A 17265-nucleotide genomic window follows, 5' to 3' on the forward strand; every position below is an offset into this window, starting at 1 on the left:
CACACACTTCCCTCCTTACTCACATCCTTTCAGTTCAGCAATTCTTTTGCGCTTATCCTCTCAAATCAACCACCCATCTGAGTAGATTTAATAAAAGACTAGATTCAGGCTTTAGATGAAAAAAAATCAACCTGACTGACCGAGTGCCAAGAGAAACACCACTGGGACAGCCTCACAATGGACACACACGCCAGGAGACGGGCAGTTATACGCTCCAAAGGAACGCCACAATCCTATCAGTCCAACCCACTGCTGCTGATTGTATTCAACCCCAACGGTTCTGATAGCCACTGACTCTGGAACAGGTTCCGACCCATGTCTGTCACAGAATCGCGAACCGTCGGACCCGCAGTACCAGATAAGAGCCAAATCCATTCCAAGTCAGCTGCCATCACAGAGGGCACGATTTGCAAAACCCACGATTTGCAAAAAAAAAGTAATTTGCCAGCCAAATGGTAGCCAGGGATACGTGGTTGAGTGACACGACAGTAAATATTTATATTTCGAATAGATTTGATATTCATGTTCACACCTGCGTATGTTTGGAGCACAAACATCATCATTTTCCGCTGTGTTGTCAGCATGCAGTCGCAGCAAATGGAGGTGTCAGCTGAGCGCTGAATTAAGATGCTCTCAATGGTAATGTGCTTACTGTACATGTGGAGGGGGGCGGTGATGATGGCGGGCACTGGATGGGGGGGGGGGTGGGCACCATCACCAAAGTGAAATTAAACAGCACCTGCTGTTTATTTTCAAAGAGTCAAGCAGAGAGAACTCATTTGTGCAAGCCTGTATCTTTTCACGAATACATACATCATACTGTGATGACATCACACACACACACACACACACACACACACAAACTATCAGGACCTATGCAAATGTAAATGTAGGTGGGTGTAAGGCCCGTCTTTTGCCCAAACCTTATGCATTTCTAAAGAATGCCTTTTGCATTCAATTTACATGTGTGGATACCTGTGTTTGATCTGTATTGTCTTAGCTGGCCATGGCCAAAGATCCCCAACACCCGCTCATGCATAAAGTGTCCATTTGCTCCTTGTTCTGGCCCCTCCACTGAGAGGGTAACTCAGTCCTGGGCCTACTTGATGTCTTGTGGTGAGATAGGCCAACCTCATTATCATACAGTATTGCTCTGTAAATATGTGTTGTGAATAATACATTCATGTTTGGTCTTGAATTAATACTTGTAATGTGGGCAACAGTCTGATTATAGTTTTGTTAGAATTGAATGTATCTGTGCATAGTTGTAGATTAAGAATTAAACTGTAGCATAAAGTTATGATATCCACCTGGGCCACACCCATCCACCTCAGACAACAAAGGCTCTGATGAGTCGGGGGTGGCCCAAGTGAATGATAAAAGTGGAGGCTCTGGTCCTCCAGGTCTCTTCTTCTTTCCCATCTTGGGGCTTCTTTTCCCATCTTCTCTTCTTTTCCATCTTGGACCTCTTCTCTGGGTCTCTCTTTCCCCCCTTTCTCTCTCTCCCTCTCTCTCTTTCTCTCTCCCCCTTTCCTATCTCTGGGTTTGTATTGTTTTATCTGGTGTATCAGTTATCTCTAACTTGTCAAGTTTACCTCTGTGAATTGATTAAGTTTTCTTTGCTACCATTTGCTACTTTGTTTCAGTAGAACATGTGATTTTTCTTTTACCTTCAACTGAAGTGATATTGATTACATTTACCTTTACGGCTTAATGCTAAATAAATTGTTAATTTGCCTACCAATAGTATATCTTCAATTCTCGTAGTGTGCCATGCCATTCTCCTCCATAGCTGATAAACTAGTTACTTGGTAATTGATTGGTGATACAAATTATTAATCAAATGGAGTCAGATTAACGAGTATGTAATAACATCATTGCCATTTAACTCTTCACCCTATTTGTCCACAAAAGCTCTTTCAAGTGAGGATATAGCTCGATGTCTCTATGTTTCCGAGGCTATATATAATTTCTGAGCGTCTTACATGGGTGTTGCTCTACGAGAGTGCCTCTCTATTCATATAAAAAAAAATGCTTATGTGTGCAGTAGAAGCACAAACACAATGGTGATAACATGCATTGTGTGCATGTGTGAGTGTGTCTGTGTGTGTGTGTGTGTGTGTGTGTGTGTGTGTGTGAGTGAGAGAGAGAGAGTGAACGAAATGAGAGGCATTTTTTCGAGGTGTGTACTCAGGTACAAGACCAGCCAAAGACATCATGTGATGCCAACATAGTGGATGCCTCTAAGGAGCCAATAGCTTATGGTTGCCAGGGCAACCGATGAATCGCCAGGGTCTGACTGAAGGCTATTGACATGCAGGGGGGCTCACCTTGCAAGCAATTATTAATATGTATGTGGATCATCATCGATGACAAGCTCCAAAGGTCAGCTATCTGGCCGGGGATCTGTGGTCCACATGGCGCTACCCCGTTTAGCCCCCTGCTACCGGCCTCTGGACTACCCAGGGGGGGCTTCACATGGAGGAGTAATCTACACCTGGTGTAAACCAAACGCCTTTAGGGACGTGTTTGCTCATGATTAGATCTGCACGGCTTCATCCGTTCAGTACAGCACGCGTGTGTGTGTGTGTATATTTGAGAGAGAGAGAAAGAGAGAGGCTGGGACTTAATAAATTCATAAGGTGATAATGATCTGAGCATGCAATAAATGGGCAATAAGCGTATGTGAAAATATATGTGCATATGTTACATAGGTTACAGCTGGGTGTGTGGTGAATGAATGGATGAATACCTTTGCTGCTTGCCCTGCCCTGAGACACAATTCCTTGCGTAATGTGTGCCTGTGCGTGTGTGTGTAAGCATGTGTTAATGTGCGTGTAATACCCCTGTGAAGTGCTGACGTGTGGGACTCAGTGAGACATACATTAAGGGGCCTTGTTTCTTTTCAAGCAGAATGAATGCGCTGGTCAGTGGTGCAAACGGAGCGCTGTTTGACTGGTGAAGCTGGAGCCCTACTGGGAAATTATTTCGTGGAGCAGGGAAAAAAAACTATTGTGCTTGACCTTGCAAGGATTTCTCAATTTAAACAGTATTATTCCAGAATGACATGCTATCACGCTCTACGTGAAAAGCGTTCCCCAGCAATGATTCCTGTTATCAGGGCGCTACAAAAGGACAGCCTGTTTTGCAAAGCTTATGTATACTTATCAAGACCCATGGTTTGCACTTCTAGTGCGTAATGGAAAACGGTCAGCTATGATACAGACGTTCCGGAGAACACCAGGCAGCTCATCTTAATTGTTTTTAACCACACTGTGACGTCTGTTGCGTCCAGGTAAACGAGATCCGGGTGGTTGCGGGGAGATGCACGAGTCATTAACACACACGGATCGCACCCAGCTTTCGGGAGAGCAGTCGTCCCAAGCCCTACGGCGAACAGCTGTTGCGATCAGACCAGGCAGCCCCTGGCATAGCCCGGCAATCTGGCCCGTGTTTGCTGAATAAGGCAAGGGGGCAATGGGGGCCCGTAGGGACAACAAGGATGTTCTCCCCTAGTGAGAGAACACTTCACCAAGAAGGTCAACTCACAGACCTGCTGACATCAACATTTCCAACACCCTGTCATTAGTTAAAACGTTACTACAAACGACTGATAGCCTAGTCAATGTACAATGTTCTGCTTCCATGTTTTCGTCCCATTGTCAGTTACACTGATGGCAACGACTAGGGCTAGCTATCTCAATCTCTGTAGGCCGCCAGCGTATAGATGAAGCCCACGGTCGCAGAATTCCACCTGGACCTCTGCCAAAACACGTTTGAGTCAAAAGCCATGTCAAAAGAGCGCTCCCCGCGGGCCTACATTCTGTTTCGCACTCCGAACTGGAATGGTTTGCCTGCCTTTCTATTTTGGCTGCTTACAAGGTCTTTGAACTTCTAGCATGCAAATTCAATCCTCGAATCTTGCTGTTCTTTGAGGATGGTGAACCGCATGGAACGCGTTAACTCGGAATGCGCTACACAGTTCAGGGCAGGCTGTTACGCCATGTCTGGATATGCCATGGAATAAAGAGGACATAACAGCCCTAAGGCTGTTTTACCACACTTTTCCATCCCCGTTTGATTTCATTTGGTATTTCTTGTTTCCTGAAATATGTTAAATCTGTATGTTTAATTATCTACGAGTTCCTCAAATCTGAATGACTGAGAAGCAAGTTGTAGTTTATTATCAGGTTCAACCAATGCGTAATGACATATAACATTCGGAATGACTCATTTGGATGTACATCATGTTTAGCCTACTCATTATCTCTATGTGTTAGGGCTGTTGGAACTTCATAATAAGAAATAAATTATTTATGCTGCAGTTAAAAAAACACTGTCACCACCACTTCACGCATGCCAACAAAGTCTTGCAACTCGTGTGCTGTGTACTGCTACAGCCGGCTGATGTGCTTTTCAATGTCAGCATAACCCCGCCGATGACAGAAGTCAAGATGCAACGTATGCGCTCCTGCACATACTGTGAGTTGACAGTTTGCCAACCTGCAGCCTTGTGTAATGGACCTTCGTACAGATTCCATAGTAATAATTTAAAGACTGTATTTGAAGGCAGCTTAACAGCAGTAACAACGAGCACCACGGGTAAATTATAAATGTTTAGAGTTCCCGCAACGAAACGCAATCCAGTGGTCGGGACTACATGATAATAGGCTTCTCGTTCGCCTATTTCCAGTTGTGCAATGTGGTCAGATAGGACATTTAATTATTTTTACACAATGTTAACACTGGTTTGACATGTTCTTTATTCCAAGCATAATATAATGTTGACACTACCAAGGGAATACAAATATATAACGTTACTTACCGGAACAGACATCTCGGGCTGCTTTCAGAGTCCACAGTAGGAACAGTTGGACGGAAGCAGAACTTACGAACGATTTCCAAGAGAAAAAAGGGCTGATTTCTTGTCCGCTCTTTCACTGACAGTCTATTCCATGCTTTCTGATTCCAATGACTCTCTTTGATATGTCCAGTTCTTTTGTGTATCGGGGACAGTAAAAATCACCTCTATTAGGAATATTTATCAAACACAGAGTAGCACACCAAACGCTGCGCAGGCAACCTCATGAAGGCTACGAAGAGTAATTTACAAATGCCCCGTGTCTTCACAGAATACACCACAAGCTCCAGTCGGAATATTTCATCCGTTAAACGACTACCTTTCCTTTAGGACATGTAGTAAAACTGTAATTTCTTAATCCTCCTCGTGTTCTCAGACTCCCTACTGTCGCGGTTGGGTGTGTAGCTCCGCAGCAGGCACAGTACTACTCGTTCGGCTGTCTCTCTCTCTTTCTCTCTCCTGCGCTCTAATGATGGAATCATCAAGTTCTGTTTAAAGGGATGGCCACTCGTCCATGGGAAGCAGTAAAGGCTGAAAACCGGACAACTGACTGTGTAGGACCAGTCACGTAATGTTAATTAAACTGCTAGATGTAGGCTATTGATATTTTACAGGAAAAATATAGGCGACACAAAGGTAGTTCGTGAAATACGCGTCAGCAGTACTGAGCTTTTGGTCAAATCTGGACCCAGAGTTTCCAGAGGTTGGATTTAAAGGGGATGTGTCCACTTTTTTTCGGACGCCAAAAAGAATTGACACACTTCTTGATTCCATCAGTAGGCTATCACATTTTGACCAAAAACATGAAAATTAGTGGATTGGATTTAGTGTAAGAATAAATAGAAATGTCTGCAGATTCAAATAGCCTAACTGCATTGTATTGAGCAAAGTGGATCCATCATTAATTCCATATACAAAGCCCCTACGTCAAGAAAATCCATTACAGATTTATCACCCTATATGTAGCCTATCACCCATGATAAATCCAACATTAAGTCACTTTCTTGTAGCCTATCTTGATTTTGCTCTAACTTTCTAATATGTTGTCCAGCTGTGCAGTAAGCAGCACTCTTGAGTGCTAGGCCTATACAAAAAGACCAAACTGCGTGAAGAAACACCAACCTGCTAAGCTTATACACACATCATGCTAATCCTAAAAATAAGCCCAGATCTGGCTGGTACTGTGGGTTGTTCTGCTTAAGTAGCTGTGATTTGAAAATTAGTGTGTTCCAAAAAAAAAAAAAAAAGATTTTGTGTCTCGGACATCACAGAAAGTAAGTTAATATGTTGGTGGAAAAGTTACAGTAAGTGCAACAGGATAGTGCGTGGCATTCACTGCTATGTAGGCTACTGTATTAAACAGTTGTGGTGTTCATTGGGAGCTTTGTTCTCCATGCCAGGAACGAATAACTTTTTGAACAGTCCAAAATGGGATTGTGTGCACTGCTGTGTCCAGAGATATCTATGAGCCAGAGAGACCAATAGCAGCTGACACATTCAATTATCTTACCACTTTTGAGAGCCGATATTAGAGGCATTCAAAATATTTTCCCTACTGTTATTTTAGGCTGTGGTGACAGCGATTGTTTATAATTATCCCCTTGAAAGACCTGTCTATATTTATATGCTCTGCTTGGCTTCTGTTGTTGCCAGTAGAATATATAGTGACTGACTGTTACAAATGGCCACAGGTGAAAAGGGTCCTAAACACATATGACGTACAGTATGACAACCTTTTCCACTTTTTTGTGTGTAGGCTAGTGAGCTTGTACCCTGATCCCAAAATGAAACTAAGAATAAACTAATAATGAAATGGCACAACAGGAAAATGTAATAATCATATATGGAATATTGAATTATATATGAAATATAGAAAACAAAAGAGTCAACCAGCAAAGTGACTCAGAGTTCAAGTTGATTTTCTCTATTTGCTGTTCTTATTATGACCGGCGCGCAGCGAAGCGGCGGTCATATAGCCTAGGTTTAGTCAGATTTTTTTTTTTTTTTTTTTCCTTTTTCGCATGTCCAAATATCCGTCAAGGATTCCCGGGACACTGTAAGACCGGGGTACACGAAACTTGGTGAACATGTAACCCCACATGGATAGCATGGAACCTCCTGTTTTCGTTTTGATCTGTAGCCCCCCCCCGCCCGCTGGACTGGACCCCCGAAAGGAGGGTAGGGCAGACACAGTTTTCTGTGAATATCTCGAGAACCGTAGGGTTTAGGAGGACCATTTTTTTGTATGTTGATCTCAAAGGGCCATGTCAACCCATTCCATAACAACTCATTTCATGTATAGCGCCACCTAGTTAAACACAAAAAAGTAATAATGAGGTGTTGTAATCGCAGGTATCTCTGACCTAACATAGTCAAAACTGCACGAAATTGGAAGTGTAGGATCATTATGACACCCTCTGAATGCACGCCAAGTTTCGTGGAATTCCGTTCATGGGGGGGCCATACAATAAATTAATTTATGTTACTATACACCAACTGGCCTGTAGGTGGCCGGAGACAGTTTTCTGTGAATATCTTGAGAACCGTAGGGCCTAGGCCTTTTTTTGTATGTTGGTCTTAAGGGGGCATGTCATCCTATCCAATTACCACTTATTTCATGTATAGCGCCACCTAGTTAAAAATTAAAAAAGCAAAACAGTAGGTGTTTTCATCACAATATCTCTGGCTGACATGGTCAAAACTGCACGAAATTGAAAGTGTAGGATCATTATGACACCCTCCGAATGCATGGCAAGTTTCGTGGACTTTCGTTTATGGGAGGCCTTACAATAAAATAATTTATGTGTACATTTAGTGACCATACACCAACAAGGATTCCCGGGACACTGAAAGACCGGGGTACACGAAACTTGGTGGGCATGTAACCCCACATGGATAGCATGGAACCATCACTTTTCGTTTTGATCTGTAGCCCCCCCGCTGGACTGGACCCCCCGAAAGGAGGGTAGGGCAGACACAGTTGTCTGTGAATATCTTGAGAACCGTAGGGCCTAGGATGACCATTTTTTGCGTATGTTTGCCTCCAGGGGTCATGTAAACCCATTCCATATGCACACATATGTGCATAAACAGATATACACGCACACACACACATTCACAGTAATCCTACGTATGACACATACTCACACAGTAGACATATATATGCATGCATGCACATGCACACACACAGGCACATAAACAGGCAAACACACACATGCACGCACACACACCCACCCACACACCCATAAACATAAACATGTACACGCACACATGCACACAATTCAAGAATTTCTCAGAATTATGAACAGGCAAGATGGGGGTGGGGTTGTATAAAATGTATATTACATGTTAAATCTATGAACTAATCATGTTTTGGTACTTGTTGTCTAGCAGATACCAGTGAGAATTGAGTGTGCATAATGCAATTCAGTTAGACAGTTAGAATCATATATGCCTTTCAGCGTGACTTATTTTTGTGGAAAACATGTGCTGGACTGGGTGGCGGTCATATTTTGTACTGCTCTGCGGTACATCTAGTTGTGATTCTTTTCAGAGAAAAGCCCCTGCCTGCAGTACATGGCCTCCTACCTCTGACAGTAAGCCACACCACCTGACATTAAGTCAATGTCCACAAAGCAGAAACCCATCTGGGTTTAAGATGGAGGCCAGGGAAAGAGGGATAGAGAATAAAGAGAAAGAGGAAGAGTTGGACAGAGGTAGAGGTAGAGAGAGAGAGATACAGACAGGAAGAAAGGCTGATAGAGAAAGCGAGGGAAAGGGAGAGAACGCACAGCAAGACTAACGAGCTGAGTCCAGACAGAATAGAAAAGCGGGAGAGAGAGAGGATGAGAGAATGATCTGGAGTTCCCACAGTGGCAAGCTCATTCAGCAGGAGAGCAAGGGGGGCTTTGAGTGTGTGTGTGTGTGTGTACATTTAAATACCGATGAGGAGAGCTCCTTCTCCTACCTCATGGGAACACAGCATATTGGTAACTCTGAGGTGTGTATGTACTGTGTGTGAATGTGATGATAGACATTGAATAAAGATGAGCAAGTGTGTAGCCATGTGGATTTATAAGTATGTGTTTGTATGTTGGTATGTATATGTGTGTGTGTGTGCGTAAAAGTGGATAGATTACACTGGACTCCATAGGAGACCCTTCACGCTACTGTAGGTGCTGACGTTGGAAAGTGGATTCTGTGTAGAGAGTGATGACTATGATTAAAGCAGCACCTCAGGCATGCAGCGCACACAGACACACACACACACACACACACTTGTATAAGGAACTCTGCTGACCTACCCATGTGTATTTCACTTAACAGTCTGCTCAAGCCGATTTGTGTGTAAATTTTTGTGTGTGCGTTTCATATTTGTACTTTTACTGCATGTCTGGGTGGGAGTGTGTGAACTGGGGTGGTGATGTGACTGATGGTACAGTTAGGGGATGTAGTCTGGGCTCTGTAATTACTTCAGTCGAGCTCAGAAACTGATGGGCAGAGGCGCACTGCCACTGGTCGCCACAGACTGAAATGAACCCATCCGTGGAAACAGTATGGTGTGTAGGGAAGAAGCGAAGGGAGGAGCCCGAAATCGAGTAAACAAGCCAATTAAGTCAGAGTCAAAAGGATGATCTACCCAAAGTAAACCACCCTGGCCCTTCGAAACACTCCGATGACGAGCAAACAGTTGGAGGAAGGACGAGAGATAAAGTGATTGTGGAGGGAAAAAAGCAGAACGAAATGAGACTGGAGGAAATAGAGAGGGAGAACAGGAAAGAGAGAGAGAGAGAGAGAGAGAGAGAGAGAGAGAGAGAGAGAGAGAGAGAGAGGGAGAGAGAGGGAGATGAAGAGATAAAGAGGCAAGAGATAACAGTGGGGGTAGGGACATGGGTATGAGGATGAGGGGGGAGTTGAGCCATCAAGAAGCAGTGAGATTAAGAAAACAAGACAAGTGAAAACCTGATGACCTCCTTGCAGAGATGGGATCTGGGGGGGGGGTGCTGTGGGATGGCAGAACCCCCAATCATCAGGAGGGTGCTGGGGCACAGGAGTGGTACCCTGGAGGGGAGCAGATGAGCGGTTGGTACAGGAAGTGGGGATTTTCCCCAGTGCGTGTGTGTGTGTGTTGAGAGGGGGTTGTAAAGGGCAAGGCAAAGAAAGCTTCTGATGAAATACTTAGAGGCAGTTGGCACAGTGTGTGTCTAAGACCCTGGAGGAATGTGTGTGTGTGTGTGTGTGCCCATGTTTGCGTGTGTGTGTGTGTGTGCGTAAAAGTGGATAGATTACACTGGACTCCATAGGAGACCCTTCACGCTACTGTAGGTGCTGACGTTGGAAAGTGGATTCTGTGTAGAGAGTGATGACTATGATTAAAGCAGCACCTCAGGCATGCAGCGCACACAGACACACACACACACACACACACACACTTGTATAAGGAACTCTGCTGACCTACCCATGTGTATTTCACTTAACAGTCTGCTCAAGCCGATTTGTGTGTAAATTTTTGTGTGTGCGTTTCATATTTGTACTTTTACTGCATGTCTGGGTGGGAGTGTGTGAACTGGGGTGGTGATGTGACTGATGGTACAGTTAGGGGATGTAGTCTGGGCTCTGTAATTACTTCAGTCGAGCTCAGAAACTGATGGGCAGAGGCGCACTGCCACTGGTCGCCACAGACTGAAATGAACCCATCCGTGGAAACAGTATGGTGTGTAGGGAAGAAGTAGGGGAGGAGCCCGGAAATCGAGGTAAAACAAGCCAATTAAGTCAGAGTCAAAGGATGATCTACCCAAAGTAAACCACCCTGGCCCTTGAGAAACACTCCGATGACGAGCAAACAGTTGGAGGAAGGACGAGAGATAAAGTGATTGTGGAGGAAAAAAAAAAAATGAGACTGGAGGAAATAGAGAGGGAGAACAGGAAAGAGAGAGAGAGAGAGAGAGAGAGAGAGAGAGAGAGAGAGAGAGAGAGAGAGAGAGGGAGAGAGAGGGAGATGAAGAGATAAAGAGGCAAGAGATAACAGTGGGGTAGGGACATGGGTATGAGGGAGGAGGGGGAGTTGAGCCATCAAGAAGCAGTGAGATTAAGAAAACAAGACAAGTGAAAACCCGATGACCTCCTTTGCAGAGATGGGATCTGGGGGGGGGTGCTGTGGGATGGCAGAACCCCCAATCATCAGAGGGTGCTGGGGCACAGGAGTGGTACCCTGGAGGGGGGAGCAGATGAGCGGTTGGCACAGGAAGTGGGGATTTTCCCCAGTGCGCGTGTGTGTGTGTTGGAGAGGGGGTTGTAAAGGGCAAGGCAAGAAAGCTTCTGATGAAATACTTAGAGGCAGTTGGCACAGTGTGTGTCTAAGACCCTGGAGGAATGTGTGCGTGTGTGTGTGTGCCCATGTTTGCGTGTGTGTGTGTGTGTGCGCGCGTGTGTGTTTTTAGGGGTGAGATTGGAGAAGGGGGAGGGCTGTTCCTAATTAGGAGTTCAAAGTGATTAAAAACAAGTTCACGTTATTTAAAAAAAAATGGTAAGACCTTGTTTAATACCATGTCACACTTGGGGAAAAAGCCGTTTACACAAATCTTAGTGACAACTGAAACATTTAACACAGGGAGGAAAAAACTGCTCTCTTCTGTAGAACCAGAGAATAAAAGAGAGAGAGAGAGAGAGAGAGAGAGAGAGAGAGAGAGAGAGAGAGAGAGAGAGAGAGAGAGAGAGAGAGAGAGAGAGAGAGAGAGAGAGAGAGAGGCGATTACACTGTGACATTCACCCTGTTATTACTCATGGAAAAAGACTTAAGTACAACTTGGGGCTTCAGTCAAGATGCAGAATTACACTGTAATAATAATGTAAGTCACAACCATTGTTTTTGTGTCAAATCTCCGCTATGTAGATGGTTGACACACACACACACACACACACACATACACAGAATGGGCTGACACACTTTCCCTCTAGAGAATATCTGTGCAACAACAAAGCCAGATAAAATATAAAATGATATAAAGTGAGATTATCTCTTGTGTTGACAGTGTTTAAGAACTCATCTAAGCTCTGGCACGTTTCAAACTAGAGCCCGGTCAGACTCCTGGCCCGGTCGGCTGGAGGAAAAAAAACAAACCGGTGCAGCATTGCAGTAGTGTCCATGCTAATGGTGGGAATGGTCAGACAGTTATAAAGCTTCTATATGGGGGGGCCAGAGCTATGGTCACAGTAAACCGCTCTTTGTGCCACTGAGAAGGCTCAACATGTAATTACAAGTGCTGTGCAACGTGGACAGGAGCCTTGCAGAGATACCACTATACCTGTTTAATTGAATAGGTGTAAGCACACTCAGAAACGTACAAATTGAATGTCAGTCTCACACCTGTTTTCTTTGGTCGCTTCTCATAAAAGCCATACTAGTCTGTAAACCCTCCATTTTTTACAGTTTCTTTACAATTACTAAGTTAAACTGGCATAGTGGTATCTCTGTAAGGGTCCTGTCTATGTTGCACAGCATATTGAGCCTCTTCAGTGGTGCAAAAAGTGGCATACTTCAACATTAGTTTCTTCCCCATATGGTAGCTTTGTAGCTTCTTATGGTAGCTAGCAAGCTTATGGTAGCTTCTCACCACTAGCGAGAGAGCTACCTCAATGTTGCACTGATTTTCAGACCCCACCCACCCCACCCCACCCCAGCCCAGCCCAGCCCACCAACAGTACTCAAAGACCTGCAACAACAGGGCTCTAGGTTGAAACGTGTCCTCCTTTAAGTCTGCCTCATCTCGACTACCCAGCTCTTGCTCTCTCTTCAGCTCTTCATCAAGTGTGCTGACCCAGTTGCATGTCCCCCACTGGGCAGCAGTGTCCCCCATTGGGCCCACCCCACTTCAATAACTGTCCAATCAGAGCTCTGGGAACGTTCTGTCCCCTTCATCCTGGTGGGTCTGAGCCCCATCTCCAGCCCTCCATCCATTTATACAGGTGATGCCTAGTGGACAGGAACAGGTACTGCTATGCATGATGGCTCCCGCAATGTACTGACTTCTTCTGTATCGACACAGTAGAACAAGAAATCGTGTGAGTGGATGCCGATGGATTGTGGATTGCGATGGTGACCTGAAAACAAAAGCAGACTGTGTGTGTGTTTGTCCGTCTATGTGTGTCTGTGGTGTGTGGTCCCTTGATGGTGTTGTTCTCATCGCTGCTTCGCCATGTCATTGTTTCATGTTGTGCAGACGGACTGCTCGCTCCAGCTGGAACTGTCTCTGGTCCACTCTTTCCAGAAAGTTCTTCCTCTCCACATACCTAATGGAAGAATACAAGTGTGGTGAGTATCAAGACTAATAAATAAGGAGTCATGATGTTGGATTGATCTGGGGTGATATTAATTGGGTGCTTCAGGCATTATATAAAAGAGCGAACTGATTTTGAGGTGATAAATGAATAAGGAGTGAAGGCCAACTTGCTGAATGAGAGTTGGGTGTTTCAAAGACTACAGCACTACAGCACTGTAAAATCTACCCTTCCTGGGAACAACATTTTTGTTGGGAGAAGAGTAGACCGTTATTAAACAATTCAGGTGAATAGAGACATCTTATAGACGTGGTAATAGGCAATGAGTACTTCTAATAATAATAAAACAAATAAATAATTTGAATGCACTGCATACTGTCTCAATCATACAGCACAGTCAGATCAGACTGTTATCAAGACCATAATCCCCCAGACAAACATTCAACTTAAGAAAGCATGACACACATGTAACACTTCTGCTTGCCATCTCTACACACATGATACGCACACAACTGCACAAGCACAACCACATAGATACACACACACACGGGTGAGTAGTTACACAACAGTTTCCTGTTTCAGTGTGTGTGGAGGATGATTTGCAGAGTCATGTCATTACAAAAGTCTCAGATGACATTCCAATTCTGCAGCTTCCTGCCACACACTCCACTACCTCCCTCCTGCATGCTACTCCTATGGCCCAGAGACACACAGGAGCCAACGGGAACGAACACGCACACACACACACACACACACACACACACACACACACACAGACACAGCCTGACTTGAATGTTGATGAGTGTGTGTGTCTTTGTATGTGTTAATGTTGGTTGGTGTGTGTGTGTGTGTGTGTGTGTGTGTGTGTGTGTGTGTGTGTGTGTGTGTGAGAGATTCTACTACTTTATAAAAGATGAATGTGATACCAGTAAAGAAGGATATATGAAGGATACATGAGTTGGGCTGCAGTACTTTTGAGTCAGTGTCTTAATTCTCAAAGCCACTGCTTTTCTTCCTGTCTGTCTGGTGGCTCCGCTGTTTCCTTTGAGTTTCCAGCCAACATTTTGTATCCAAGGGGGGTTAGAGTTGTCCTTCAGCCTGTTTTGTTTTGGGCTAAAACGGTTTCTGAGTGCCATATTTAAACCACATCAAAATCCGCCTGTTTTTCTTTTTCTTTGTGGGCACTATATAAATAAAACATGGACTTTCTTATTATTAATAACAAGAATAATAATGAAATTGATTTTACTTTAAAAGACTGATGCGATCCAACGTCTGATGACGGTTCAGATGATGTGTGTGTGATGTTAGCGTCCAGGCTCCCACAGTTTGAATTTCTGAGAGCCTCAAGAGAGCAGTGGTGTCTGGCAGCTCCACGGGCCACTTAAGGGTGTAGTCTCCCCTATGACAGTGTTTTTCAACCACTGTGCCGGGGCACACTAGTGTGCCGTAAGAGATCATCAGGTGTGCCGCAGAAAATTACCCAAATGTCACTCACTGGTCCAGAAAAGCAACTGTTGCATAAAATAATTTATAACCACATGCTCTCATTGATTGTATGATTGCACTATTTGTGGTATGCAGGCATTGTACAATGATATCCAGCATTCACAGAATCATCACATATCCAGTTCATAACAACAATTAAATTAGATATAGTCACCTACAAATGAAACAGAGGGCGCTTGTTTTATTGAGCAGGTCTTGCATAGAAGCCATAATAAGGCCATATCTGTGTATTATTTGAAATTTTAGGCTATGGTATGAAACATCATGAAACATCTATGAGTGTGTGCGCTTGTGTGTGTGTGTGTGTGTGCTTGTGTGTGTGTGTGTGTGTGTGTGTGTGTGTGTGTGTGTGTGTGTGTGTCAGTAAAGGAGTGATGGAGATTGACAGAACACAAGACTGAGAGATGACAACAAAGACAAACACATGGGGCAGTATGAATGCTTGTGAATGTCTATAATAGGGCTGTCACTTTTTTCAAAGCTCAAGTTTGAATGAATTTCGAATGAAACACAATTCTCAACCTATGTCCTCTAATTGAATGGCATTTCTTTTAAACACCATGGATCAAACGAATGTTGGAATATCAGTTAAAAAGTGAGTCCTAGTCTATACACTGGGATGGAGGGTACGAGTGGGTGAGGAGGCAGCTCAAACCCCAGACCCCCCACCACCACCACCCCGCACACCCACTCAGCTCCCAGGCCCTCCCCTAGACAGAGCCGCTCCACTGGGCCTCGCCATCCCCACCCTCAGGGCCACCTCCCGCCTCCCGCCTGCGACCACATCCCTCCTGGGGAGACAGGCGATCTGGGCCGACAGCAGAGGAAAGGAGGGGAGGCAGCCAGTAATTTGGCCTGTCGGAGCAGCTTTATTTTTAAACCCCCTTTCTTCCATGTGGGGCTTTTAATTTGCAGCGCCCTCTCTGTTCCCTTACTGGTATCTGGTGGAAAGAGAGAGAGAGTGTGTGTGTGAGTGCGAGTGTGTGTGAGTGAGTGCGTGTATGTCTGTGTCTGTTCACCCCTCTCACATACTGTACAAAAAAAAGACCCTGCATGGCCCAGATGACATCATTGTCTGAGAGACTGGGAGATGCGTGAAGGGGTAAAATGGAGAATGTAACCAAGACTGGTCTCAGTGGATTAAGATGATGTCATTGTATATTACTCTCCTCCGATGGGATTGGTGATTGCATAAACAACCCCCACTCTCTACACACACACACACACATACACACACACACACAACACACAAACTACCCCGCACACATTACCAACACCACCCTTACCCACCCAACCCTAAGTGCACCCTGGGATTGCAGAGCAGCAAATCACTGATCCCAAACTGCCTCTGAGGATGCCATCTCACAGTGCGGACAGTGAGCATCAGGAATAGGAGGAGGCGAGCCTGGTAGCTATGGAGACACCCTCCCACCGCGAGAGAAGCTGGAGAGGTTAATTATGAGGATGGGGATGGGGATGGGGGTGAGCTAATCCCCGGGGAAGAGGACAGAAAGGAGGGGGGCAGGTAATCAACAGGACTGCGTTGAACACAGGGGTTTATCACAGGTCCCCAAAAGTACAAAGGGGATAAATGCATATCTGAAGAGTGAGGCCCGGCACCCTATAAGTGCATCCTCAGAGCTCAAGACTGCAGGCCCGACAGTCGTGTTCTACAAATAACTGCCCTGTTTCACACCTACAGTGCCCCTGTGGTTTCCTGTACTGAGGTAACAAAGAAGGGCCTGTTTCGGGTGCCCGCTTATCATTAGCTTCAATAATACAACAGGAACCTAATGCAGGTTTAGCAGTCCCGCCCCCACCCTCCTGTTTATAATGGAAGGTGGAGGGTGAGACGACGGTGCATCACCTCTGTGTTGGCCTTAAAGAGGTTATGGCATGCGGTTTCATACCCATCACTGGGACGTCTCCAGTAACATATGAGAAACAGGGAGCGTTCAAATCGTGAGAAGTAAGGTTACACCCCAGCCAAAACCACAGCAACCGAACCTCCATCAACCACCAGAGATATCCCACTTCCCCTTATCTGGCTTTACACTGTTACAAAACTGAAACATGTTACAAAAGCATTATCAGTGAATCAGAACACTGTGTGTTTGTGTTTGTGTGTGTGTGCGTGTGCGTGTGTACGTGTGTGTACGTGTGTGTATGTGTGTGTATGTGTGCGTAAGTATTTGAGCTTGACCTAGCTGAAGCATAATGATATATTTGCTACTTGTTCTTTGCTATAATAAGTATGTATTTGTGTGTGTGTGTGTGTGTGTGTTTATGCATATGAGTGTGTGGGTGAAGGTGGATGAAGTGAAGATAAAACCAGCACCACTTGATCTGAACAGGTGCCTACACAGTTGTGAGGATGGATGGATGGATGGATGGCTGCAGAGTCTTTGACATGAACGCCCACAGAAGTACTTAACTTACACATGCGTGCGCACGCGCGCACACACACACGCACACACACACACACACACACACACACACACACACACACACACACACACACACACACACACACACACACACACACACACACACACACACACACACACACACACACACACACACACACACACACACACACACACACACACACACACACA

At 45.0% G+C, this 17265-nt stretch overlaps 2 protein-coding genes across 3 annotated transcripts in view; both read right to left on the reverse strand.

Moving 5' to 3' along the window:
• The window catches only part of bcar1 (BCAR1 scaffold protein, Cas family member), a 79508-nt gene extending 74034 nt beyond the window's left edge, over window positions 1-5474 (reverse strand). Inside the window, exon 1 of the mRNA XM_048256820.1 lies at window positions 4826-5474. Within this exon, the coding sequence (XP_048112777.1) occupies window positions 4826-4837 (12 nt within the window). The 5' untranslated portion in view covers window positions 4838-5474. The remainder of the gene's footprint in view (window positions 1-4825) is intronic.
• Window positions 5475-12558: 7084 nt separating this feature from the next.
• cfdp1 (craniofacial development protein 1) overlaps window positions 12559-17265 on the reverse strand; it is a 53754-nt gene continuing 49047 nt past the window's right edge. For both annotated transcript variants that reach the window (XM_048257190.1, XM_048257191.1), the window contains one exon: window positions 12559-13150. In XM_048257190.1, the coding sequence (XP_048113147.1) occupies window positions 13060-13150 (91 nt within the window). In that variant the 3' untranslated portion in view covers window positions 12559-13059. The remainder of the gene's footprint in view (window positions 13151-17265) is intronic.

Source organism: Alosa alosa, chromosome 11 (genome assembly GCF_017589495.1).
Source record: "Alosa alosa isolate M-15738 ecotype Scorff River chromosome 11, AALO_Geno_1.1, whole genome shotgun sequence".
Classification (NCBI taxonomy): Eukaryota; Metazoa; Chordata; class Actinopteri; order Clupeiformes; family Clupeidae; genus Alosa; species Alosa alosa.